This window comes from Procambarus clarkii, chromosome 18 (assembly GCF_040958095.1).
Source record: "Procambarus clarkii isolate CNS0578487 chromosome 18, FALCON_Pclarkii_2.0, whole genome shotgun sequence".
Taxonomy (NCBI): domain Eukaryota; kingdom Metazoa; phylum Arthropoda; class Malacostraca; order Decapoda; family Cambaridae; genus Procambarus; species Procambarus clarkii.
The window spans coordinates 27,566,075-27,593,413 of record NC_091167.1 but is presented as its reverse complement, the minus strand read 5'-3'; the positions used below and the strand labels follow the sequence as shown (position 1 = coordinate 27,593,413).

General features: G+C 44.3%; 2 protein-coding genes across 4 annotated transcripts in view; one reads left to right on the top strand and one right to left on the bottom strand.

The window, feature by feature from the left end:
* Positions 1 to 2,435: 2,435 nt before the first annotated feature.
* Positions 2,436 to 11,939, bottom strand: LOC123754267 (uncharacterized). Of its 2 annotated transcripts, none has more exons than XM_045736505.2 (7): positions 11,878 to 11,939; positions 9,097 to 9,254; positions 7,225 to 7,381; positions 6,217 to 6,323; positions 5,404 to 5,593; positions 4,433 to 4,683; positions 2,436 to 4,267 (listed from the first exon to the last, which is right to left on the bottom strand). In XM_045736505.2, the coding sequence occupies exons 2-7, from the start codon at positions 9,115 to 9,117 to the stop codon at positions 4,061 to 4,063; spliced, it is 933 nt and encodes a 310-aa protein (XP_045592461.1). In that variant the 5' UTR covers positions 9,118 to 9,254; positions 11,878 to 11,939; the 3' UTR covers positions 2,436 to 4,060. The 2 variants fall into 2 exon arrangements, with proteins under 2 accessions (XP_045592461.1, XP_045592460.1); XM_045736504.2 differs by lacking the exon at positions 11,878 to 11,939 and adding an exon at positions 11,467 to 11,868.
* A 9,254-nt stretch (positions 11,940 to 21,193) lies between these two features.
* LOC123754269 (leucine-rich repeat-containing G-protein coupled receptor 4) overlaps positions 21,194 to 27,339 on the top strand; it is a 128,141-nt gene continuing 121,995 nt past the window's right edge. The window contains exon 1 of one of the 2 annotated variants that reach the window (XM_069326414.1): positions 21,194 to 21,292. The gene's annotated coding sequence lies outside the window, so the exon portion shown is untranslated. The remainder of the gene's footprint in view (positions 21,293 to 27,339) is intronic. The other variant, XM_069326415.1, reaches the window with a different exon arrangement.

Below are 27,339 nucleotides of genomic sequence, written 5' to 3'. Positions count from 1 at the left end.
AGTAACTAAAAGAACCTTGTTGAGCTTGAAGCTGTTTCTGTTGTATGTGTTAGATCTTTTCAAGTTGTCGTGATTAATATTCTCCAAACTGTTCAGTATTCTAAAAGTTTCTATGAGATTAGTCCTGTCATGTCTGGTTAGTAGTGTTTTGTCGTAAAGTGGCCCTCAACCGTCTTTGGAATAAGAGTCGACTTTGTTTTTGGGCTGGACGATTGAGCAACGGTCTTGCTTCATGCAGGTCGGCGTTCAATCCCCGACCGTCCAAGTGGTTGGGCACCATTCCATGGCCAGTTTAACCTGACCAAGCAAGTAGTACGTATTGAATATGCTGATGCATATTCAGTACGTACGTATTTTTATTGCTAATGTTAGCATTGTCTACGTGAAGTTGAATTTGATTTTATGATTTACTTCCAAATAAAATGTAGTAGGAATTTTATGTTTAGTGTTAGTTTGTTGGTTGACATCCTTGAGTGAACTTTTTTTTAATTCATTATTGACAATATTATTTAGTGAGTGGGGAGTTGGGGTCAGAACTGATGAAGGTAGTATCATCAGCAAATAGTGTAGGTTTAAGAATGTTAGAGACATTGGCAAATCACTGATGTATTTAAGAAATAGAGGACGTCCCAAGATGCTGCCCTGTGGTACTCCTACGATTAATGATAGAGTGGGGAAGGTTATGTTATTGATGGCTACATATTAGTGTCTGTTACTGAGATAGGAACGTATATAGTTCAGAGCAAGGTCTCGGATACCATAGTAGTGAAGTTTAAGAGGTAGTTGTGGTTTATAGTACCAATGGCCTTTCTCAGGTCAATGAAGAGGCCAATTGGGAACTCACAGTCAAGGGCTGTGCAGATTATATTAAGCACACTAATAATGGCATCATTGGTACTCTTTTGGGAACGGAAGTCAAACTGGCAGGGACTTAATATTTTGAGTTTTACAGAGTAGAACTAGAGCTGTTTGTAAATAATTTTTTCAAATATTTTTTTATAATATGGGTAGATTTGATATTGGTGTATAATTGTTTATGTCAGCTGTTTCGCCTCCTTTATGAACTGACGTTACTCTTGTTTTTTTTTTTAAGGATATCAGGAAAAGAATGACACTCCAGAGATTTGTCGAATAGCAGAGCTATGGGTAGTGCAATAGCAGGGGCAGCCCTCTTATATACCATTGATTGTGTTACCATCTACCATAGATGGTATTACCATACATGGTATTTTTATCATGTACTCGATCTACACAAGTAATAGTACAAACCGTAAACATTGGTGGCTGCAGCAGTTCCTTTTATGTACATTCGAACAAATAGTTATTATGTGGAGGGAGCCACACTCAAAGTGCCCGCCAGAATCAGATTCTTTCTTTATGGTGCACCCCATACCCATCCCGTGGGCGGTGGTGGAAAGGGTTACAGAGGCACATAATGGGTTCAGGAACTGAACCCCAGAGTTCGTTTAGCTAAGCAAGTGACAATCTTTTGAAGCTTGTTATACAATTAATAATGTTATACATACATGTACATATATATATACAATCATTTACACAAATACATATATACATCGATAACCTTTTAATATCACAAGTGATTCAGCAAGAGGCTCATAACAGTCACTATACAAGGCACTTTACATCTATGGTGAGTCACAGTTACTAGTCTTGCTCCACACCCACCCAACTGGGCGGCAGCTTTACAGTCATGTGCATGCATTACCTACAGTCAGCAAATTTTGGATATTTCGCTAAGATTTCGAGTACTTCGCTAAATACTTCATTATAAATGAAGTACTTACACATTTCTTGGACACCATTGATGGTGTTATATCTAAATTCTGCGATTTTTTTCACATTCCATTATATAATGACACAAAGTATGCGAATAGTTCTGCTGACAGAGTTTACATTTAGTCAAGTCTGCCTCAGCAGATGTTACAAACTCCCAGAGGTACTTGTAGCCGAGCCAAAGGTTAGCAGTGGTGACATCTAGAAACCTGCTAACCATATTGGATGACCCATAGACGTGGGGTTCTTCCTGATTGGTGGATGGCAGCCATGCGCGGAGGTGGGTTGAGACGGAGGGGTAGCCGCGCACGCCTCGGCCAGAGAAGACACCCACACCTCGCTGACTAGACGCCACCCGCTGAATTTTGGACTCCTGTCGACATCTTGGCGGGAATACGAAGACCCACCTACCTCATCCCTTGCCACGTCTACCAAGACTTGCTTCTGTCTCGATCCCAGAAGAGTGCAGCTCAAGGTGAGCCTCTAGCACTTGTACCTATTCCATCTCACACGTGGTTTGCCGCCATAATGGAGACCACAACAGGAGACCATCTCTCTCTCTCTCTCTCTCTCTCTCTCTCTCTCTCTCTCTCTCTCTCTCTCTCTCTCTCTCTCTCTCTCAAGGGAAGAGGTATATCAACAGGTACAGACTGGAAAAATATTTTATTGCATTTAACATTTTTTTACAAATATTTTGTTAATGCCGCGAGTGGTGTGGGAAAATTTATGGAAAGAAGAAACAACAATAAGCGAATGGGGACATAAAACGATCTATTTGTTAAAGAAAACGTTTTGCTGATTGAGATTGTAAACATATGTTTGAAGATAGAAAACGTTCAGCTGGGGTAGTTAAGAGACGTTGTTTTACAGAAGGGATAATGATCCAAAACTGATGGAGAAATTTCCTAGCGAAAATTTTGCGTGATTTTTTTTGTTTCAATGTGAAGACGGGTCGTTTAAGGGAAATAAGTATGATTCATGGAGGAAGTAATGCTCACCATAGGGAATCCGGGGTTCGAATCTCGGATGAGAAAGATATCAAAATGTTTTCCTACAAAGAACGTCGCTTTTCGCTCGTATGCGTTACCTAAGGCCAAACATTGCTGTACTACAAAATGGAAGCGGATGGCGAAAGTGACTTACTGTCCCGTTATCTTTTGTGGGTCCTCTGGTAGGTTAGGATAAGGGTACATTACATTGATTGTTTTCTTGACGTTGGTAAACCTTAGGTATGACGGGCTGCAGAAATGGCTGGGCACGTTTCCTTATGCCCAGTTCAGCTAGCAGTAAATAGGTACATTTGAGTTAGTCGACTGCTGGGGAGGGGGTCAGTAGTTCAACCTTTGGGGAGGGGGGGCGGACCTCGATATAAGCCTAACGCACATACCTACGCAGGTTGCCTGTCCCGCAACTAAACGAACTATTATATCGCTCATTTAAAAGAAAACATAACGTACACTGGGTTATGAAATTACAGTGTATTATTGACAATAATGTGAAATATGAAATTCGAAAACTATTTGAGTGAATCCGAGAATTCCGTGTACAGAAAACCAAATTCTTCAAAAAAAAAGTATTTTCAGTATATCCTTTTTATTTTTCAAACCAACGATTTGTAATACAAAAACGTTATAACTTGAGAATAATCTCTGTTAAGGATTCACTTGCCAATTTACAAGTAGGCTATTATTGGAACAGTAATAAACTTTCAGACCATCACACATATCTACATAACTAAGCAGGTGGTTTGAGGGAATGGAGTGTTTTCTCGTGGTAATGGCTTTGGTCTGAGGACGGGCTTGGAAATAAGCAAGATATTTTGTTATTCAAATGTGAAATCTGTGAACTGTGGAAGACAAGCAAGGAAATGCAACTTTAAAAATATAATGACTGAACACTGGAGAACAAATGCAAGTTAGAGAAATCAACTTGTATAAGGGTGAAGGGAGGACTTGAATGCCGGAGGACTTTCCCGTATTTTTTTTAATACAATAGCTGCTTTGAAGGTGAGTCTGGAGCATTTCAATTACGATCACAAATAATGCAGTCAAAAATCTTAAAAAAAATATCAAGTGTTCATAGAAAACGTGATCTACGAGAGACGAGTGGGATCAGGGGAGACTATAATACAAACGCGGGGAGAAAAGCCGTGGAAATCCAATGTGCAAATTAAGACGATCTCGTCGAACTTGTCGCAGATTACTGGCGATGGGAAAGAGAGGAAATTAAGGAGCTGGAAACTTCTGCAATGAGGAGGATGACTTTTCTTTCACTCCTTCGGGACCTGTAGAGCCTCAGGATCGAACCTCCTGTAGCCGCTGAAGAGAAACCCGTAGGCGGGGGAGTTGGGGACATCAACGAGCCCAGGGGGTCGGTGAATGTAGAAAGACCCATGACCATGAGCGGGTCGCGATGCCCCGTTAATCACGCCGAAGGCACGACGGGGCAGGAAGGGCACGAAGTAGCCGTCGGGAACCTGAGAAAGTAAAGAGACAGGAGAATAGGTGGATATAAGTTACTAAACAAAATAAGAATAGGAACAAGGCAGCCCAGAAAACTCCGAACTTCAACTATAATACGAAACAATTGCAAGATTAATAAAATAAACGACACGAAAAATATATAAACCCCCACTGCTCACCTCGAAGGGCAGGATCGCCGGGCCTAAGTGCGGCTCCAGGGTAAACTCAGCCATCTGCTGCTGCAGCGACTCCTGCCCCGCCTCGCCCAGCTGGTCCAGGTCCTCCGAGTGGCCCTCGCCGAGGCGTTCCTCACCCGTGTGGGCCTGTAGCTGCTGGCCCTCAGGGTGGCCCTGTGGCCCGACTTTCTTCCGGCCTCCGTGAGTTTTGCGGACCATGTCCATGGCCCTGGTGTCCTCCTCCCCGTCCACCACTGTGCCGGGAGAACCACTTGGCTGTTTACATCGCATAAGGGGTCGCATTTTTACAGTTTAACAAAAACAGAGTTATGTAAGTGTAAATTACTTCTATTTACGTGACCTGATGACACCTGTTTGCAGATTTACGAAAAAAAAAAGTTTTTGTAAACGTTTTAAATTTCTAAAATGCAGGTGGATGATTTTTTTGTCTTTGATTATGTAAACAGAAAAAAACGAAAATGTCTATAAGCTTGTATGAAGACGCCTGTGGACAAATATATATTGATTTGCAGAGTGAAAGCTCTATAAACACTAGGAAACTTATTAATTAAATGTGACATCGAGCCTGCGATTCCTTTTTTTGAATTCGATTTGTCTCTAGTGTTTTGTATAAATATTGGATTAAATTTGGCATAAAGATCTTAATTAAGACGAGAGAGAGAGAGGCTTACCAGGCCTCCCTCAGACACTTCAGCCTGCTGAGTACTTGAGTACTTCAATCGGGTGTATAAAGGCTATTGGAAATTTATCCATCTTCGAGCTCCTACGGGTTGTACCTGGAACTCGAAGAATGTTTTGAATGCCGGAGGACTCTCCCGTATTGTTTTTTATACAATAGCTGCTTTGAAGGTGAGTCTGGAGCATATTCCCTGTGTGAATATTCCTGTCCTATATACGCCCGTTCAATGAGAATCTGTTTAGTGAATATATACTAAAACACACTGAATCCTTACTTAACGACTGCAACAGGGCCATCACACTCCTCTGATCGCCGTTAACGGAATCGCCTAAGGTGGCCAACAGGAAGTCGACCCCGGGGTCACCTGACGTCACATGAAGGCCATGACCCGGCGAACCTGAAGGGACTTGGACATCAGGCTCCACACCTCCAGCGTCCACCTGGAGGATGTCACTTGAAGTCATCTGAAAGATATATATATATAAAGATTGCGATTATCTTGCGAATTAAAAGGAAATGGAAGAATGGTATTTTAGACATGGTTACAAGAGTGTTATGGTTCTTGATAGGACATGGTTGCTGGGGTTTAAGGTTACTTGGGGACATAGTTGCTAGGACACACGGTTGCTTTAGGACATGGTTGCTGGGATTCATAGTTCCTTGAGGCCATGATTGCTAGGTTATATTTTTTTTGGGGGGGGGGGAAACATGCTTGCATGGGTAAATGATTGCTTGGAGATATGGTTGGGTGTTTGGGGGACATATGGTTGCTGGAAGAACATCACTGTCGAGGGAATGGTTATCGTGAAGCATGTTTGCTGAGGAATATTGCTGATTGGGAAATGGTTGCAATAGGATATGGTTACAATGGTACATGGTTTCTAGGGGGATGCCATTTTCTGTTTCATAGAGACTCATTTTGCTTGATTTACAGGTTACAAACATGTTGATATCTGTATCTGGGGCGTGAACTAAGGGGGGTAGCCGTGTTAGCTCAATTCCCTGCGAGTACCTAGAGTCTTAGCATATACTGCTAGGACAGACACGACGTGCTGTTAGAGACTAGGATGAGCTAGGACTCACTTACCGGCTGCTGCGGGGGTTCAGGTGAGCTGAGATCGGAGACATGATCTATCCCGGCGTCTGAGAGGGATACATTGGAGGTTGCTGCGAGGATTTCTCCGTCTGTGCCTTCTACAGGGTAGAAAGGAACACGAATGAGGACAGCTCACTTTAATAACAACATGCAGGTATGACCTGTTATGTTCTGATAACATTATAAAAACCACTTATGTACATTATTCTATATGAACAAAACTATTTTCGGGAAGAATTTTTTTTTACAGGCGGTTTTTATAGTTTTTTGTCTAAATGTTTGTGCTGGTTTTCGGGGCCATTGAGAAATGTGAAGTTAACTTAGCGTATGGCAGGTTAGGTAAGGGTGGGTTAGGTTTGGCTGTGTAATTAAAGTCAGGTTTAATTAGGTTGGTGAACTTTGAGTATGTTAAACAAAGTTAGGTTGAATTGATCTTGTGTTGAAGCTTATAGTCAATCAACCACACGGGAAGTATATCAAGATCACCACGATAGCTTTCTAACGGTCCAGCAAGTATACTTCCTAACCAACCAACTTAACTAACCAACCAACTTTCGATATAAGCCTAACGTCTATGAATACACTCTGGCTTCCTGTCCCCCCGACACAATGAGTTCATATTATTATCCAAGACACTTGAAATCTTTCAATGAAACTACAAATCTGAACGCAATTTTTGGAGTAATGACTTAAATCAAATTTTGTAATACAATTATTTGAATTTGAATATAATGATACATTATTGGACCACAGCAAAGGTTGATCAATTCCACTGTTAGTTCCGTGACTGGCGATGCTGTAACTGTTGTAGACAGAGAGAGACAGGCGGAGATAGACAGTAAAAGAGAGATAGAGGCACACACAGAGAAAGAGATACATAAACAGACAAAAGTACATAGAGTAGACTAGAACAAGAGGAAATAGATAACAAGAGTGAAGCGTAATATTCAGTATTTTGCTCATTCCATCCGTCATATTTGGAGGCTACGTTATATCTACCTGTAGTAGCACCTTCGTGGAGGAGGCTGATGGAGGGTGGAGGGCCCTTAGGAAGAGTGGAGGGTTGAGGGACGTCTCCGTCTGGCAGCTGGGGCAGCTGTCTCCTTACGGACATCTGCGAACTCGGCGAAGCTGCCGCCCACACCATCACCAACACCTGTAACCATACGCTTAGTTGTGCATCTGTCAGGTGTACCGGGCGCCGGACACAATGTACCGGGCGCCGGACACAATGTACCGGGCGCCGAACAGACGCCAAATAAAAAAACGTTAATAAAAACAGCGAGGAATATAAGCAGTGAACTGTACATAGAACGCTGTACTTGCTGCTGTGGAAGTTACAGAGAACTAGATAGAATAACCGGTTGAGTTACAAGAAATAAATAAATATTACTTCATGAGATGAAATCATTTAGAGTAAGAGAAGAGACAGTGTTATGAAGGAGGTAGTCAAGCGGAGCCCAGCACCCACCAGGCCTGGCGGCCACCCATCAGAGTCGAACAATATGCAAATAACATAACTGAGGAGACAAACAAAACGTCACTATACTTCTCTGTGAGACTGACGAGGCCTCCAGAGCCGATGAAGAAGATCAGCTCAGATTGAATAGATATGTCTTACAGATAGATGCATAATCAATAGATAAATTGACCATCTACAGATAAATGGATCATCTACCGATAGATGTTTGATTTCATTTGAACACTTATATCCCCACAGACTATAGGTTTGTACGGAAAAGTTATAACCCCGAAGCTATCAGTATCACTGGGGGACAACACAAAGTGTATCACATATGCTAAGCTGGAGATTATCAAGATAACATCCAGGGATGAAGGCACGCAAGCTTTCTGAAATCTTGGATGGTAATCCAAGATTACCATCTTGGATTGCCTTTTAGGAGCCTGAGGGCAGCAACATTCCGAGAAAAGCAACGCAAAATAGTACACTTCAGGTAAAATGAAATTTACACCAGTTACTCCATCCATCGTCATTCTATTATGCAGGAAGAACCGCACGTCTATGGGTCATCCAGTAAGGTTAGCAGACTTCTAGATGATACCACTGCTAGGCTTAGGCTCGGCTACAGGTACCTCTGGCAGTTTGCAATATCTGCTGATGTGTCCAGATTTGGTGGTCACATCACTAGATTTGGTGACCAGACTAAACAACAGCTCAGAAGATGGTCCAGGATGTTTCGGTCCGTCCTGGACCATTATCTATATCGTCCTGATATAGATTTTGGTAAATGTAAACTCTGTCAGCAGGACTATTCACATACTTTGCATCATTACATAAGAGAATGCTAAAAAAATTAGGATATATGCATTGCCTCTGTAACCCTTTCCACCATTGCCATCGGGATGGGTATGGGGTGCATAATAAATGAATAAACTGAACTTAACTGCCTACGTTCGTTTAGTACCTGAGTGTGCAGACCTGAGGGATGAGCTACGAAGACAGCAGAACAGCACGTCGCTTCAAAAAAGGAGTTCTATAGAAGACATGATTCAGACGTACAAGATACTAAGAGATACCTTTAAAATTAACATGAACAGAATGCTTATGTTCAATAGCGACGAGAGATGCAGGAGTGTGACACACGAGCCACAGGGGAAATCTGGACGCACAGGGAGAAATATTTTAAACTAACTTCAGCTATAGATTTAAATAGTAAAAATGACCCGAAACACATGGGTCTAGGTGGTTGCCTTAGACGAGTGGCAATTGTTGAGGCGGGGCGAAAGAGCTGAAGGTCGGCCCTGCAAATTCTATTAGGTAAGTGTATATGTGACTCCACTGCCATGTATATAAGGGATTGTGAATTTTACTAAATACAAAACAAGTCAGTAATGGTATAAGCCACTCACCAGGGTGTTGCCTAGACGCATCGTGCTGGAGAATGATGGCAACTCCAAGCAACTTCAGTACTTCTCAACCCTGCACTTTGAGCCCAAATGTGTCACTTGAGGGCGAAGTTTTGTATCCCACAGTGTGAAGCAGTCACTCGGGGTGGTGAAAATGAAACCTGAATAGGGAGGAAAGACAAGAAATGTAGGCAGAGTTGAGGAAAGGGATTCCGAATCTTTCGAGGGAGATAGACACTAGAAAAAAATAATATTATAAGATAGCTGGCAAAACAAGAGGGTAAGTCTCATTAGCAAAACATCGAGGAAATGATAGAATAATCGATAAGGGAAGTGGAAGCTCTGAGGTAGGGAGGTGAGGCGAGCCAGAGACAAACTTGGTAGGGATAACTAATCACAAGTCTTAGGCACAGAAGATACCCAAGAACGCACACAACCTGATAGGTCTGGACGGGTATGATAACATTTACACATTCCCAGATATCACAGTAGAACAAGAAAATCACAAAGAACTGAGAGACAAGCTAACTAAAGGAGTTAAGAAACGTAGATCAAAATAAAAGTCTCACAATTAAAGAGAAAGAGAAGGCAAGTCATCCGGATAGTAGATGGAGGAGAGGACGAAGTCCTTCATTCAGTAAGGTGAACCTAACCCTATTCATCTCCATCGACAAGCAGACACAAAACCAAAGGGACAGTGTACAGGACAATAGTGTGCAGACAGCAGCAGCGGTCTATCGGTCCACTAGCAACAATGCCATGAGTTTAAATGGCTTCTACACAAATGCAAGAAGCCTAGTCAATATCTCTGACGCTACTGTGTGCATGTATGGAGGCTGGGAATCCTGACATCATTTGGCTCAGCGAAACATGAGGTTGCAAGAAGACATAATTGCAGGGTGAAAATTCCATCTTCCAGGATATCATGCACATTTCAGCAAGGACAGAACAACAAGAGAAGATGGAGTGGTACTATATCTATATAAAAAGGAACTTAACTGCAGCCAGCATTGATAAATTAAACACCATGAGACTCTCTAAATCTATGTGGTGCAATATTGTAGCTCAAAATGATAGAAAAGCGACAGTGGGAATATGCTACACAACAACAGCAGAGGAAGTTACCTATCTGCTAAATATAATGCGATAAACGCTGCTGCTGAAGACCTAACTCGTATAATGAAGGAGTTCAACCACGAGACAATAGATTGGGGTGAATCTAACATCCCAATTTCAAGAGGAACAATTTCTGGAGCTAGTACCAGACAACTTTCTCACACAGCATGTGACAAGAGCCCGCACACTCCAGGAAGCACCGATCTACATCTTGTGCTAACATCAGAAAAGGGAACGATCGATCAAATCCTAGATAGGGGCGAAGCTTGCCCCTTCATGTGACCACATCATCTGAAGATGGAATGCAATCACAGAAACCCATATCGTCCAGGACGATGACTTCCTAGTCGACTACCTTCGAGGAGACTGTAATAGAATGAGAGAGGAATTGCAAAATACCTCCTGGAAGGAGTTAATTGATCAAAACATGGAAGCGTAATGAGAAAAAGTCGCCAGGAACATCACGGAACTTGTTACAAAAAATATATATATATTACGTGCCAAGAAGGAAAAAGAAACAAATGAAATCAAGATAGATGACAAAGGTGTATATAAAGCTCTTAACTAACAACTAAGGGCAAATAGTAAGTTTCAATAACGGGGGTAAAAAATGGACATCCACACAGCACATTTGAAACAAAAAATAGGAATTGACGACGTTTCGGTCCGTCCTGGACCACTATCAAGTCCAGGACGGATCGAAACGTCGTCACTGTCTTTATTTTCAGATGGGAGTGTTGTGGTGAGTGTTCAGATGAGTATGTTGGGGTGAGTGTTCAGATGAGTGTGTTGGGGTGAGTGTTCAGATGAGTGTGCTGGGGTGAGTGTTCAGATGAGTGTGTTGGGGTGAGTGTTCAGATGAGTGTGTTGGGGTGAGTGTTCAGATGAGTGTGTTGGGGTGAGTGTGTTTCCAGTGCAAGCCCTGGAAACAGGAAGAATTCACAAGGAATCACATAGAGTATGAATATACTGATTGGCATTACATTCAGTGAACCAGGAATTCAGATCAGCCAAAAGAAAACAGGAAGAGGTATAACCTCCCACTTCTCGGTGTATATATATACACCGGGAGCATACTTTTAGTCCCAGACTACAGTATACTTGCCGGTTGGTCAGCAAAGTATTGTAGTGGCCTTAATAACCCTCCAGATGTCAACAGGCCTTAAGCCCAACACCAAACGATTGGTTATATTACCCAGGACATTTACCACAGATGATTAGTTATATATATATAAATATATTACCCAAGACATTTACCACAGACACTTCGGTGAGTGTACCACAGTGCACCACATTTACCACAGTCACCACAGGCTTCGGTGACAGCACTAATTACTGGACAACTTAATCATTTGATGAATTATTTTGATCATTCTTGCACTCGAATATATTTCTGTTGGCCCGGGCTGTGTCCATCACATAAAGCTCCACCTTATTTTTTCATTGGCCATTGTGTTACATGTCATCACATAAGGAAAAAAAATAAACATTTCAGACTTCAAACTAAAACGAAGAACACTTTGAATTAAGACTTGGCATGGAGACTCAAGACTTAAATTGAATACTTGGATGATGGACTTCAGGGCCATTAACACTTAATTAATCACTGTGGCTGCACTTTTCACTGCAACATAAAACACTTACGTTCCACACACACACACACACTACCTCTTCCGGAGGCGCGCTCGGAGTGTGGACTTCGGTCCACACTCCGAGCGAGCTCATCTCAGCGCACTGCCTCCCTCCCCCCCTACCTCCCTTGTCCAACACCAACACCTCCATAACCCCCCCCCCCACACACACACACACACACACACACCATTCCACCCTCAACAAACGGCCGGCCAGTTCGAACATCCTTGACGATGGGACTTCCTCTTTCATTCCAGCATCTCCCTTTGTGCGTGTGTGTGTGTGTACTCACCTAGTTGTGCTTGCCGGGTGGGGGGGGTGAGCTTTGGCTCTTTGGTCCCGCCTCTCAACCGTCAATCAACTGGTGTACAGATTCCTGAGCCTACTGGGTTCTATCATATCTACATTTAAAACTGTGTATGGAGCCAGCCTCCACCACATCACTGCCTAATGCATTCCATTCCGTTAACTACTCTGACACTGAAAAAAGTTCTTTCGAACGTCCCTGTGGCTCATGTGGGTACTCAGTCTCCACCTGTGTCACCTGTGTCCCCTGTGTCACCTGTGTCCCCTGTGTCACCTGCGTCACCTGTGTCCCCTGTGTCCCATATTTGTGTGTGTGGGCGCGGGCTGGTGCGCGCAAGGGGATTACTTCCGTGTTTCCTTGACCAGCTATTTTTTCCGACACTAACAGGAAGAAGCTGAAAGCGGAGAGGTGAGAAGGAGGAGGGGGAGGAGGTAGGAGGAGTGGGAGGAGGAGGAGAAGGATGAGGAGGAGGGAAAAGGAGGAGATGATGGAGGAAAGTGGGAGGGGGGAGAAGATGGGAGGAGTGCGTGCCGTGGCTAGGAGAGGACTGTCATGTGGGAGAGTGGAGGATGAGGTGTCGTGTCGTGGCGGGAGAGGAACGGTGTCATACGGGAGGTGGGAGGGGGAGGGGATAACGGGGGGGGGGGGTGTCATGAGAGATATGGGGAGGAAGGTTTGACGTATGAGAGACAGAGAAGGCGGAAATGTCATGGGAGAGAGAGAGAGAGAGAGAGAGAGAGAGAGAGAGAGAGAGAGAGAGAGAGAGAGAGAGAGAGAGAGAGAGAGAGAGAGAGAGAGAGAGAGAGAGAGAGAGAGAGAGAGAGAGAGAGAGAGGGAGAGAGAGAGAGAGAGGACCTGTCTTGTGGGGTACTTTGTTACCTCATGACGTTAGTTCCGAGGATCAACATCCTCGCGGCCCGGTCTCTTCTTACCCACCCTGTCATTTTTTCTTCCGACTGTGACAACAACTACTTTACTGTGTTCTTTAAAAGTAAAGTCTTCCGATTACTACCAAATATTTGTACATTTCTTTTTCGTTTTATAGTGAGATTTAACTGCGTTTTATTTGTGGTTTCCGTGGGTAGATTTTCACTTTTTCCATAGCGCAGGAACTGGAACTTATCCTCATTAAACATCATGTTATTCTCTGTGGTCCATTGATTTACACCAGCTTCAACAGCTTGCTACGTCCTCCACATGTTTCCAAAACTGGAGGAATGGTCTAGAAAATGGCTACTAAAGTTCAACTCAGGAAAGTGTAAAGTAATGAAATTAGGTGAAGGGAGCAGAAAGATAAATACAAGGTACCTTCTGGGAGGTGAAATCCTGCAAGAGTCAAATAGAGAGAAATATCTGGGGGGTCGATATCACACCGAACCTGTCCCCAGAGGCCCACATCAAAAGGATATCATCAGCGGCATATGCTAGGTTGGCCAACATAAGAACTGCCTTTAGAAACTTGTGTAAGGAATCGTTCAGGACCCTGTATACCACTTATATCAGACCAATCCTGGAATATGCAGCTCCAGCCTGGAGTCCATATCTAGTTAAACACAAGACAAAGCTAGAGAAGATTCAGCGGTATGCTACCAGACTTGTCCCGGAACTGAGAGGTATGAGCTACGAGGAAAGGCTGAAGAACCTCACGTCCCTGGAAAACAGAAGAGTAAGGGGAGACATAATAACTACCTACAAAATTCTCAAGCGAATTGACAGGGTGGACAAAGACAAACTCTTCAGCACGGGTGGGACACGAACAAGGGGACACAGGTGGAAACTTAATACCCAAATGAGCCACAGAGACATTAGAAAAAAAATTCAGTGTCAGAGTAGTTAACAAGTGGAATGCACTAGGAAGTGATGTGGTGGAGGCTGACTCCATACACAGTTTCAAATGTAAATATGATAGAGCTCAGTAGGCTCAGGAATCTGTACACCAGTTGATTGACAGTTGAGAGGCGGGACCAAAGAGACAAAGCTCAACCCCCTCAAGCACAAATAGGTGAGTACAAATAGGTAAGTACATTGTTTACTCCCCCTCCACGTTACAGATCATGATATCGTAGTTCTTGCTTTAATTTACAATTTTCTTTGATTCTCAACATTTTGTTTAAAGAAAACGAGTTCAGCTCCTATTTCGGTGTGTCTCTCATTAGTTGGAGCTCGACCGCATTCCCTACTTTCCGTAAGTCGACTCCACGTGCCAACCTGCTTTCCTCTACGTCATTCACTCGTAATTTTTCAGTGATAATCACCACCCCTCTATCTATCTCCTAACTACTACTTCATCGCGACGTTTTAGTTTGCTGTTCTTATTTACGCTGCGTGAGTCAGTGAAGGCATCCAGAGGGCGGGTGTTAAAAGTGGATGATGAATGAGCCGAGGTGAAGGACATCCACAGCTGATCTACGAGTGTGTACCCGTTGCCTCTCTCTCTCTCTCTCACTTGGCTCTCGCCCATGTCTGGGCATGCTTTCTGAGGCCCAGTCTGCGCCCGTACCCAATACTCACACCTCTATAGTTAGAGAGAAATAGCTAAAATTGCAAAAAAAAAAGCAAATACCGACAGAGCCATAAGAGGGGGGAAATAAAATTTCTGTCGCGTTGATATATAGCAGCAGCAGCAGCAGCAGCAGCAGTTGCATCTCACCGACATCAAGGACGTTTCTTGAGTCTGTCTCCATCTGTCAGCAGTTTTGAAGCCCTTTCGCCGCCCCTCACAGGAGCACGGGGCCCATAATAAGGTTGTAAAACTGCTCTTAGTGGCTCTCCCCCTCTCCGCTGAAGGGTGGGGTGCCCCTCCTCTCTCTCTCTCTCCCCTCTGAGCAGTTGGGGGTGTAGGTGGAGCGCTTTCCTTCCCCGAAGTTCATTGATAGCCTTAACCTAAGCGGTTTTTTTCTTAAAAAAGGAGCTCTGACTCTTTGGTCCCACCTCTCGACTGTCAATCAACAATCTGTCTGTCTGTCTGCCTGTCTGTCTGTCTGTCTGTCTGTCTGTCTGTCTGTCTGTCTGTCTGTCTGTCTGTCTGTCTGTCTGTCTGTCTGTCTGTCTGTCTGTCTGTCTTTAAAGAGTGCCAGGCTGTGAGATTAAACACCGACTCTCTGAGAATTAATATTATACGCTGCCCCCGTTAATGTAATTGGCAAAAAATTGCCCTATACTTAAACACAAAACAGAAATTGTCCATTAAATACTTCCTCCTATTAAATGACTTAGCAAGGGCGAGAGAGAGAGAGAGAGAGAGAGAGAGAGAGAGAGAGAGAGAGAGAGAGAGAGAGAGAGAGAGAGAGAGAGAGAGAGAGAGAGAGAGAGAGAGAGAGAGAGAGAGAGAGAGAGAGAGAGAGAGAGAGAGAGAGAGAGAGAGAGAGAGAGAGAGAGAGAGAGAGAGAGAGAGAGAGAGAGAGCTAGCTCTCCTACATAAACTCTTGCTCATCTCCATTGAACGGAGGGAAGGAATACAGAACAGTGCAGCCCTTGTGACACAAGTGGCACGCCTCAATACACACATGCACTCACTGCACTCCCTCACACACATACACACACGACAGAAGACAGAAGAGTTAGGGGAGACATGATCACCACATACAAGATTCTCAGAGAAACGGATAGGGTAGATAAGGACATGCTATTTAACACAAAGGGCACACGCACTAGAGGACACAGGTGGAAATTGAGTGCCCAAATGAGCCACAGAGATATTAGAAAGAACTTTTTTAGTGTCAGAGTGGTTGACAAATGGAATGCATTAGGAAGTGATGTGGTGGAGGCTGACTCCATACACAGTTTCAAGTGTAGATTTGATAGAGCCCAATAGGCTCAGGAACCTGTACACCTGTTGATTGACAGTTGAGAGGTGGGACCAAAGAGCCAGAGCTCAACCCCCGCAAGCACAACTAGGTGAGTACACACACACATAATAAGAAAGGAGAGGTAGACTGCATCTTCCTAGACTGCCAAAACCCTTTTGTTACAGATCCTCACAAAATACTTATTCACAAGATGGGGAAACAAAGATGGCCAAGAGGAAAGACACTAACCTGGGTACGGGAGTACTTGATGGACAGGAAACAAAGGGTCATAGTCAGAGAGGACACGTCACGCTGGAGACAGGTGGAAGATGGTGTTCCATAGGACTCTGTGTATGGAGTCAGCCTCCACCACATCACTGCCTCTAATGCATTCCATCTGTTAACTACTCTGACACTGAAAAAGTTCTTTCTAACGTCCCTGTGGCTCATTTGGGTACTCAGTTTTCACCTGTATCTTCCTTGTTCCCGTACCACCTGTGTTAAACAGTTTATTGTCTTTATATATACCCTATCAATTCCTCTGAGAATCTTGTATGTGGTGATCATGTCTTCCCTAACTCTTCTCTCTTCCAGCGACGTGAGGTTTGGTTCCCGTAGTCTCTCCTCGTAGCTCATACCCCTCAGCTCGGGTACTAGTCTGGTGGGATACCTCTGAACCTTCTCCAATTTAGTCCTGTGCTTGACGAGATACAGACTGCATGCTAGAGTTGCATACTCCTGGACTGGTCTAACATAAGTGGTATACAAGATTCTGAATGATTCCTAACACAAGTTTCCAAAGGCCGTTCTTATGTTGGCCAACCTGGCATATGCCGCTGATGTGTGTGTGAGAGAGGGGGTTGTGGGTGGGAGGAGGCTGTGGGAGGGGGGTTCTGGGTGTGTGGGGAGGGACTAAGGGAGGGAATTGTGGGTGGGGTGGAAGGGGACTCTGGGGGATGAAATCATGTGGGTAATGAGTATGGGATAGGGTGAGTGGGAGGGTTGTGAAAAGCCATGGGGTTGTGGTAGGGAGGTGGAAAAGAGATAGATGTAGAGGGGGATTGTAGAGAAGGGTAAGGGAGGGGGCCGGATAGGAGGTAGGATTAAAGCTGGGCATGGATAATGGATTGGGAAGGGCAGGTGGGGAGGGGGGGGGGAAGGGGCTTGTGGGTGTGAGTGTGTGGCTGGTGAGAAATGAACAGAGGAGATGGAAGATTGATGGTTGGAGGGGAAGGGGGGAGGGGTGAAGAGGGGTGGTTGCAAGGGGGGTTACAGAGAGGTAGATGGAAAGGGCTGCTACAGAGAGGTGCGGTAGTGGGGGAGTTGCAATATTGATTTTCCTATACCTCCAAAATACAGCATATTATATATATATATATATATATATATATATATATATATATATATATATATATATATATATATATATATATATAGTAGTATATACCTAGTAGCCAGAACGCACTTCTCGGTCTACTATGCAAGGCCCGATTTGCCTAATAAGCCAAGTTTTCCTGAATTAATATATTTTCTCTAATTTTTTTCTTATGAAATGATAAAGCTACCCATTTCATAATGTATGAGGTCAATTCCTTTTTATTGGAGTTAAAATTAACGTAGATATATGACCGAACCTAACCAACCCTACCTAACCTAACCTAACCTATCTTTATAGGTTAGGTTAGGTTAGGTAACCGAAAAAGTTAGGTTAGGTTAGGTTAGGTAGTCGAAAAACAATTAATTCATGAAAACTTGGCTTATTAGGCAAATCGGGCCATGCATAGTAGGCTGAGAAGTGCGTTCTGGCTACTAGGTACGACATATATATATATATATATATATATATATATATATATATATATATATATATATATATATATATATATATATATATATATATATATATATATATATATATATATATATATATATATATATATATATATATGATTCATAAACCCCCTGTTTATGAATGAAAAACGGCCTGCACACGACTCACAACTGATGACGTTCGAACACTTCCAGAACAAGTGCTTCACTGACGATTTTTGTTCGAACCACAACGCTGTAAATGCTTCACCCACGTACTACAAATACAAATATTTGCCCACAGAACCTAAACTTCTAACATAACCTAACCAGTGCCTAAATATGCACAATATGTTAATATATAACAATATTAATAAATTTTTGAGAAAATTCGTATTAAGAATGAACATGTTGAAATTGACGAATACGTCTTAGGGGTCCACAGCTGGATAGACGACCCGTCTATCTATATTTGTAGTGTCCATTCCATCCAGCGGCCGACCCCTCAGACGCATTCATCTATTTTAATATACTGTTCATTCAAAACAGGAATTTTCTCAAATATAAATTAATATTATAATGTATTAGCAAATTGTACATATATAGGCATAGGTTATGTTAGGTTAGATGTTTAGGTCTGTTGGCGATTATTTGTATTTGTAATACGTGGGAGAAGCATTTACAGCGTTGTGGTTTGAACAAAAGTCGTCAGTGAAGCACTTGTTCCGAAAGTGTTTGAACGTCATCAGTTGTGAGTCGTGTGTAAACTGTTCTTCATTCATAAACAGGGGGGTTTGGCGGGTGGATGGAATCACTTTTGGGTCTTTGTTTGGAGGACGGGCTGGGTATAGAATGGACATGCTCTGAGGACGTGTTGCTTCCAGTTGTGAGTATGTGAAAGTGGAGAACCTAACTCGTCATTTATCAATAAAATGCGTTTGTTTTAATGTACGTTAGTTAAGATTATATTTTCGTTACTCGCGAAACGATCGTTTTTCTCAGTAGACTTTTTTCCCCCGTCCGAAACCTAACTTTGATTCGTTAGTGATATTTTTCCCTCAGAAAAAAATATAGTTTAAGGGAAGGAGTTTGTGGGGTTCACCAAATCAAATAATGTTTTATCTCTCACAAAACATTTTAGTCGATAGATGACTTTTGTTGCTACTTTCTTTTGTAATAATTAAAAATGCTTATGTAAAATAACAAAAAGATATTAATAATAATAAACCTAGACTATATGAAAGGGTACCTAGTATATGTTAACATTTAGCTTTGAAAATTTCAACATCTTGTTAGATTTAGGCTTTTATCAACAGTTTATGGGTATTTCTCTCTCTCTCTCTCTCTCTCTCTCTCTCTCTCTCTCTCTCTCTCTCTCTCTCTCTCTCTCTCTCTCTCTCTCTCTCTCTCTCTCTCTCTCCCGGCGTCAGGGCCAGATATCGTCAGCTTTTTAAGTAAACTCTTCATCTTGTCTTCCACACAACTAAGCAGTTCCACACAGTTGCACCGGAGGGAAGGGAATTGAGGGTAATTGGGGAACAGAGGAAAACAGAAGACTGAAAAAGTATGAAAGAGGAAGAGGAATGTAGAAAGGAAGAGTTGGAGATGCATATTATATATATATATATATATATATATATATATATATATATATATATATATATATATATATAAATATATATATATATATATATATATATATATATATATATATACATATATATATATATATATATATATATATATATATATATATATATATATATATATATATATATATATGTTAACCCATCCTCCTGTTTAAATAGTACTTATAGTAACTATGTTGACCGTCGTACATATATTGACGTAATGGACAATTAGATAGTAGGATTTAGTACTATTCACTTGTTCGAGTCTGTGGAAAAAATAAATTTAAAGCTAAAAACCAAACATAAATATTCATAGAAAACTATTATTCATAGAAAAAAAATTGCTATAAAAATCAAAATGAAAAGATTTGTATTATTCAATATACATGAAGCAGACCAACTCATTAACCAGTGCTATAAAAGTCTTAACAACCTGCTTGTAGAGGTCGAAATACTTTTAGAAACAAAGGAGTTAAGGACTCAAGAGGTGTTCAACCGAGGTCTCAAGTTAGAAACATGAATCAATTCCATTGCCCGTCCTCATCAACCAGCCCGTCCTCATCAACCAGCCCGTCCTCATCAACCAGCCCGTCCTCATCAACCAGCCCGTCCTCATCAACCAGCCCGTCCTCATCAAGCAGCCCGTCCTCATCAACCAGCCCGTCCTCATCAACCAGCCCGTCCTCATCAACTAGCCCGTCCTCATCAACCAGCCCGTCCTCATCAACTAGCCCGTCCTCATCAACCAGCCCGTCCTCATCAACTAGCCCGTCCTCATCAACCAGCCCGTCCTCATCAACCAGCCCATCCTCATCAACTAGCCCGTCCTCATCAACCAGCCCGTCCTCATCAACTAGCCCGTCCTCATCAACCAGCCCGTCCTCATAAACCAGCCCGTCCTCATCAACTAGCCCGTCCTCATCAACCAGCCCGTCCTCATCAACCAGCCCGTCCTCATAAACCAGCCCGTCCTCATCAACTAGCCCGTCCTCATCAACCAGCCCGTCATAAACACAGCAACCCGTCCTCAGGCCAGGCTTGTTAGGGCACTGTGGCCGTTCTCTGAGACCAATTCATCAATTTTAACACACTATACTAAAAATAAGCTTCTTATCCTATATAAATTAATATTATTATACAATAAAATTCAATGTATAGTTAGGCGTAGCTTAATTTAGATGTTTACGTCCTGTTTGCGATTATTTGTGTTTGTAGTACGTGGGTGAAGCATTTACAGCGTTGTGGTTCGAACAAAATTCGTCAGTGAAGCACTTGTTCCGGAAGTGTTCGAACGTCATCAGTTGTGAGTCGTGTGTAAACCGTTTTCCATTCATAAACAAGGGGTTCGGTGGCCGGATTAACGAGCATTTGACCTTTGTTAATGAGAAAGGGCTGAAAAGACCGAAACTTAAGTTATTCCATGCAGCCGCTAAACCCACTGTTTATCAGTCAAACAAAAAAAACTTTACACGCAACGTATGACGTTCGAACACATTTCGGACAGCGCCTCACTGACAACCTATGTTTGAACCGGAACTCTATACCTACTTCACCCACGTGAAGCAGGTACAGAAGCAGTTGCTACAACTCTCAATAATCGCCAAGAGAGCCTATAAACACCTAACCAAACTTACCCCTAAATGTGCACAACATGGTAATACATTACGATATTAATTTATATTTGTGAAAATTCCCATTTTTAATACGCAGTGCGATTAAATTTACGAATGCGTTTTGGGGGGATCGACTTGAATGAGCGAACATTGCCTGAGGACGGGTTGAATTCCAAGAGGTTGATGAAAGAGGTTATTAAAGAGCGGTAGTTAATACAGTGCAATCGGTATAGGTGAAAGGGTGAGTCACTGTTTCTGAAGGACCACGTACTATGAATTTTGGCGAAGCTACAGTCGCGTGAGGTAAGAGTTCCCTTATGTTCACAGTTATGTGTTGAAGATATCGTGAAGTATTTCCCACGTAGCGAACAATACACCTCCAGCAGTTATATAATGACAATTTGCACTTGATCTGAGAGCAAAAGGAAGAGGCGCTCTGAGTTACTTTCTTTTAGCATGATTATTGGTAAACACAACTCTAATGTTAATCTGTGGGTAAATGTGCTCCAGAAACGTTAGAAAGTTCGTTGTGAATATGTTAAGTTTTTAGTGAACAAGTACCGTACCAACTCACTCGCTCCCCCATGCTGCATCGGGAGACATCTCCCGTCACGCAGGGTGCAGTCGCACCTCTACAGATCTCCAGTATCAGCTGTTGATGCTGGTAATGGCTCAAAAGGGCCACCACTTACGGGCTATTCATGCACGTGCCACCTTTTGGGTGGCTTAATCTTCATCAATCGGTGCTGCAACAAACACACACACACACACACACACAGACTCCAGGTGCAGCAACGCACACAGCTCCCGCCCATATATACACACAGTACACACACATTCAAAACAAATTTAATGGAATTATTAGCAAATCCGAAAATTCTGTCTGATAAGTTGTATTTAATAGTAAAGCATCGATATTTTTTTTTAACTTAATCCAATCACTTTTAAAATCGACTTGTTATTTCCTTCAAAGTTCCACTACCACTTAAAATATTACTTTAGTGATTAATTATGGTGTATAATGAGCCTCATTTTTCTTAGAGGATATTGTGAGTTTATCTTCTTAAAAGCTCATCAAAGAGCTTTCCTAAAATCCTTTTCGAAGAGTTTAATGGCCGGATGAATTATGAGGTTTTTAATGATTGGTGAAGGGAGAGGGAGAGAGGGAGGGAGGGAGGGAGAGAGAGGGAGAGAGAGGGAAGAAGAGATAAGGGGGGGGAAGGGGAGAGAGAGAGAGGGAAAGGCAGACATAGACCCAGAATGACGAAGACAGTTACAAACAGTTTTCCAATGATATAAATATTGGAGTCGTGGCGGTGCTGGGTTCGTTCCCGCCATGGGCAGCGTTCCTCACCACAGCTGATCTGGCCGGCGGGCCAAGGGGCCAGATTCACGGAACAGTTACGCAAGAACTTACGAACGTGTACCTCTTTTCTCAATCTTTGGCGGCTTTGTTTACATTTATTAAACAGTTAATATTAAACAGTGATTCAGAGCGCATTAACTGTCTAATAATTGTAAACAAAGCCGCCAAAGATTGAGAAAAGATGTACACGTTCGTAAGTACTTGCGTAACTGCTTGGTGAATCTGGCCCCAGGGGCGGTAATCTACGTCAACGGTGTCGTCTGCCAACGGTAAGACCCAATAACGGTAAGACTCGCAAACGGTAACGGTCATGTCAACAGTGACGCTCTCTCACAATAGGGGGGGGTCCGTATTTGTGTATTTTCAAAAAATATTGGACACCTCAAAGTCCGTACGGAATCATATCACGCACCAACTTATGGACAGGGATTAATACGACGTAGGGCAGACGTAATACTGACCCAAAACGCTGTTCCGCGATGTTAAATTGGGTCAAACGTCGCTTTTTTAGGCCTATTCTCAAAGCCTATCGCAAAAAAAAAATCTTTTGGTGATATCAGGTTCCTGGAAGCGACCAGGAGCGTAAAGAATAGATAAAGATATCAAAAGTATCTTTTTCCTTGTGGGATAATCGAGCTGACTACTGTTCGAAGGGTCTCGCTGCTAACTGGTACCTGGCTGGGTTCGGTCTGTCTGCTTCTTGCGGTTCGGTGTTCGATCCCCGATGGTGCAAGTCTAGCTTGGGGCTCGTTCCTTCAGTGGGCCTCAAGGTGATTAATAAAGTGATTAAGTCATTCCGTAGTCAGGAGTACACTGTCTCAGCCACCATGGAACAAAACAAAACAAAAAAGTCTTGACACGGCTCAGGTTAGACTTGGTTGAGGTAGCCTGATCGGAGACCGGGCCGAGGGGACGCTGATCCTCGAAACCCAACGCAAGGTGAACATAGGTAAGACCAAATATAAAAAGTCCTAATCCACGTTTTCTTAATGTAAAGATTAACGTCTTCAGATCCATCGCCACACAGAGACAAGCGAAGAGAGAATTACATAGAAAATCCGAAATTAAAGCCTATGGAGATTGCCAATAGTAATGATCTGGATGGAGTTTGTTAAAAAAAAAGAGTCGCTGACGCTTTTTTAATTAAATTCAACATTACTGCAGTGTATATTAACTCGCTTATTTATTGTTTAAACTAATTACAACGCAAAATTACCTATTGGCGTGTTATTGAGTACCTGGTGTGTGACCAGGTACTACCAGTACTACCAGTGCAACCACCAACAGTAACAGTCATCATTAGCAGGGGGGAGAGGTCACCAACAGCAGGGGGGCGGGTCACCAGCACCAGTGGGGTCACCAGCACCAGTGGAGTCACCAACAGCCAGGGGGGTCACCCACAGCCACAGGGTCACCAGCACCAGTGGGGTCACCAACAGCCAGGGGGGTCACCAACAGCCAGGGGGTCACCAGCACCAGGGGGGTCACCAACAGCCAGAGGGTCACCAGCACCAGTGGGGTCACCAACAGCCAGGGGGGTCACCCACAGAGTGGCTGTTTCCGCTGACTGAAGAACAGTTACACAGCCAACGCCCCAATCCCCCTAAATATTATCAGCTTGATTTCGGAAGCGATTCAGAGCCTTAAAGTAAGGCCAGCTTAGCGCCCGATAACTTAACTCCTATGTTAAATTAGCGGAGCAACAGCCACCTCACAGTCATTATGAGGACGGCTGTGAGTTGGTGGAGGGTTGAGGCAAGGAATGGTGAGTGATGGGAGGGAGGGAGGGGGCGCAGGGGTGATGGGAAGGCAGAACAGGCGGTAGGAAAGGAAGAGGAATGGGGGGAATCTCGCTCTGGAGCCAAAATGGTGTTGTTTGTGTGTGTGTGTGTGTGTGGAGGGGGGGGGATGGGATGGGGGGTTGGTCTTTGAATAGGGGAAGGGAAGGGAAAGGTGTCGTGGGGGGGAGGGGGGTGTTTGCCTCAAGCTTTTCCTCCCCTTTCTCTCCTCGGTCTTCCCTTTCATCCCTCACCCCTCTCTCCCCGTTCCGGCCATCTTCACTCCTCTGGGGCACGGGTCCTCCCGACAGACGCGACGGAACGCTGCGCGAAGTACGCGTAAACCGCGAGAGAGTTACCAACTGGCGGGGGGCGAGGTCAGGCAGCGGGAGACTCACTTTCCGCGACGAGCAGGAGAGAGAGAGAGAGGGGGGGGGGCAGAGAGGGGCAGGCACTGGGGTGAGAGGAAGGGAAGGAGGGGGGGTCAGGCCCACACCGGAACGTCGTGGGCGCGCGCGCCAGGCAGCCAGTGCCACTACTACCGTGAGTGAGCGAGGACGCGCTCCTCAAGATACCCGCGTCGGCGCGAGTTATAGCTAGCTCCCCCTCGCGACCTGCCCCGCACGCACGGGGGGAAACCTACAACTTCCCCTTTCCGGAAACCCTCATGGCAGACTGTCAACCTCGCCAGCACTAGTGGCAAGTTTCCGATAAGACTTCAGTGATTGTACGAGAGATAAAAAATGAGTTAGAATAACCGACAATTCGGATTTCGATTGTCGAGTTATTTCGATCTGTGTTGGCCTTTTATAGGGCCTTATCAGCAACCTTTTGTCGACTAAGGCCTTCGGGTTATTTGATTAGAAACTGGTCGGAACTGCAGGACTCAATCGTGTTTGTTTTTTGATTTAGAAACTTTTAAGTTTACCGCGGTGATTTGAGTCACTTTAGTTGGTAGAAAGATTTAAGGCAGTGCGTTCGTTCGTGGGGGGAGGGGGGGAGGTCGTGTGTGTGTGTGTGTTGGTGGGGGTCTTGTGTGTTGGTGGGGGTCTTGTGTGTTGGTGGGGGTCTTGTGTGTTGGTGGGGGTCTTGTGTGTTGGTGGGGGTCGTGTGTGTTGGTGGGGGTCGTGTGTGTGTGTGTGTGTGTGTTGGTGGGGGTCTTGTGTGTTGGTGGGGGTCTTGTGTGTTGGTGGGGGTCGTGTGTGTGTATGTGTGTGTTGGTGGGGGTCTTGTGTGTTGGTGGGGGTCTTGTGTGTTGGTGGGGGTCTTGTGTGTTGGCGGGGGTCGTGTGTGTTGGTGGGGGTCGTGTGTGTTGGTGGGGGTCGTGTGTGTTGGTGGGGGTCGTGTGTGTTGGTGGGGGTCTTGTGTGTTGGTGAGGGCCTTGTGTGTTGGTGGGGGTCTTGTGTGTTGGTGGGGGTCTTGTGTGTTGGTGGGGGTCGTGTGTGTTGGTGGGGGTCGTGTGTGTTGGTGGGGGTCGTGTGTGTGTATGTGTGTGTTGGTGGGGGTCTTGTGTGTTGGTGGGGGTCGTGTGTGTGTATGTGTGTGTTGGCGGGGGTCTTGTGTGTTGGTGGGGGTCGTGTGTGTGTATGTGTGTGTTGGTGGGGGTCGTGTGTGTGTGTGTGTGTGTGTTGGTGGGGGTCGTGTGTGTTGGTGGGGGTCGTTTGTGTGTGTGTGTGTGTGTTGGTGGGGGTCGTGTGTGTGTGTTGGTGGGGGTCGTGTGTGTGTGTTGGTGGGGTCTTGTGTGTGTGAGTGTTGGTGGGTGTTGAGTGTGAGTGTGTGTTGGTGGGGGTCGTGTGTGTGTGTGTTGGTGGGGGTCGTATGAAAAGTCCCCTTGAGAAGGGGTCCTATATATAGTCCTAGAGCAACAGTGAAGACTTACAGGAAAGAGAAAAATATGAAAGATTATAAAGAGAATGATGACTGATAAAGATTAAGCCACCCAAGAGGTGGCACGGGCATGAATACCCCGTCATTTTAAAGAGGGAAAAACATGTGATATATAGGACTTCCCTTCCCCCCCCCCCATTTCCCCCTCCCTCTATCCTTTCTACTCTCTCTTCACCTCCACCCCCCCCCCCCACACACACACTCAATTTCCCATTCTTCTTTGCACCTCCCCTTCCAGCCTAATACCTCCCCTCTCTCATCACTCGACCATCTCCCTTCTCCCCTCACTTAACCCCTCCCCCCCCCCCTCCTTGACCACAGACGCCACCTCCCATCACCCCCTCTCCCCCCCCCCCTTCCTCTCACCACCTAGTCTCGGACCAACTATTAATGTCTTGCTAATTGCTTCCACCATTTATCATGTGGGATATTGTCGCAGGGTGAGAGAGAGGGGGGGGGAGAGAGTGTCACGCATTGAAGGGGGGAAGTGTCACGCGGTGAGTGGGGGGGTGGGGGGAAGTGTGACAAATGAGAGGTCAGTCACGGGTGATGGAAGATCTACGAAATCTACTGAGTAGTACTTTCTTAGTTGTACTTTCTTAGAATAGAAAGGGAGAGCTGTGAGGGTGATTGTGTCAGTCAGAGGTTATCTTGAGCTTATCTTGAGATGATTTCGGGGGATACCAGGCCTCCTATCTGTTACACAGCCCCAGGAAGCAGCCCGTAACAGCTGTTCAACTCCCAGGTACCTATTTACTGCTAGGTAACAGGGGCATCGGGGTGAAAGAAACTCTGTCCATTCTATTTCCGCCTCCACAGGGGATCGAACCCCGAACCTCAGGACTACGAATCCGAAGCGCTGTCCACTCAGCTGTCAAGGGGGGAAGAGGGGAGAGGGAGGTAGTGTGACAGTAATCTGATGTCGCTTTGGGCATAATGACGCTGTAACTTGATGTGACCCGTAACCCCTGACCTAGTTTGTTCTGTAACCCTTGACCTGACTTAGACTGGTCAGAAAGTGTCATTGACCTGACCTAGCCTGGTCAGAAGTAGCATCGACCTGATCTAGTCTGTTCAGAAAGTGTCATTGACCTCACCTAGCCTGGTCAGAAAGTGTCATTGACCTCACCAAGCCTGGTCAGAAAGTATCATTGACCTGACCTAGACTGCTCAGAAAGTATCATTAACCTGACCTAGCCTGGTCAGAAAGTATCATTAACCTGACCTAGCCTGCTCAGAAAGTATCCTTAACCTGACCTATGCTGGTCAGAAAGTAGCATTGACCTCACCTAAACTGGTCAGAGTGTTTTCTTAACCTG

Coding starts and splice junctions, on each gene's coding strand:
- LOC123754267 (XM_045736505.2), bottom strand. CDS start 9,117: ATGCGTCTAGGCAACACCCTG. Junction 7,382..9,096: donor TGCGTCTAGGCAACACCCTG/GTGAGTGGCTTA, acceptor GTATGGTTACAG/GTGTTGGTGATGGTGTGGGC. Junction 4,268..4,432: donor CGGCGATCCTGCCCTTCGAG/GTGAGCAGTGGG, acceptor TTACTTTCTCAG/GTTCCCGACGGCTACTTCGT.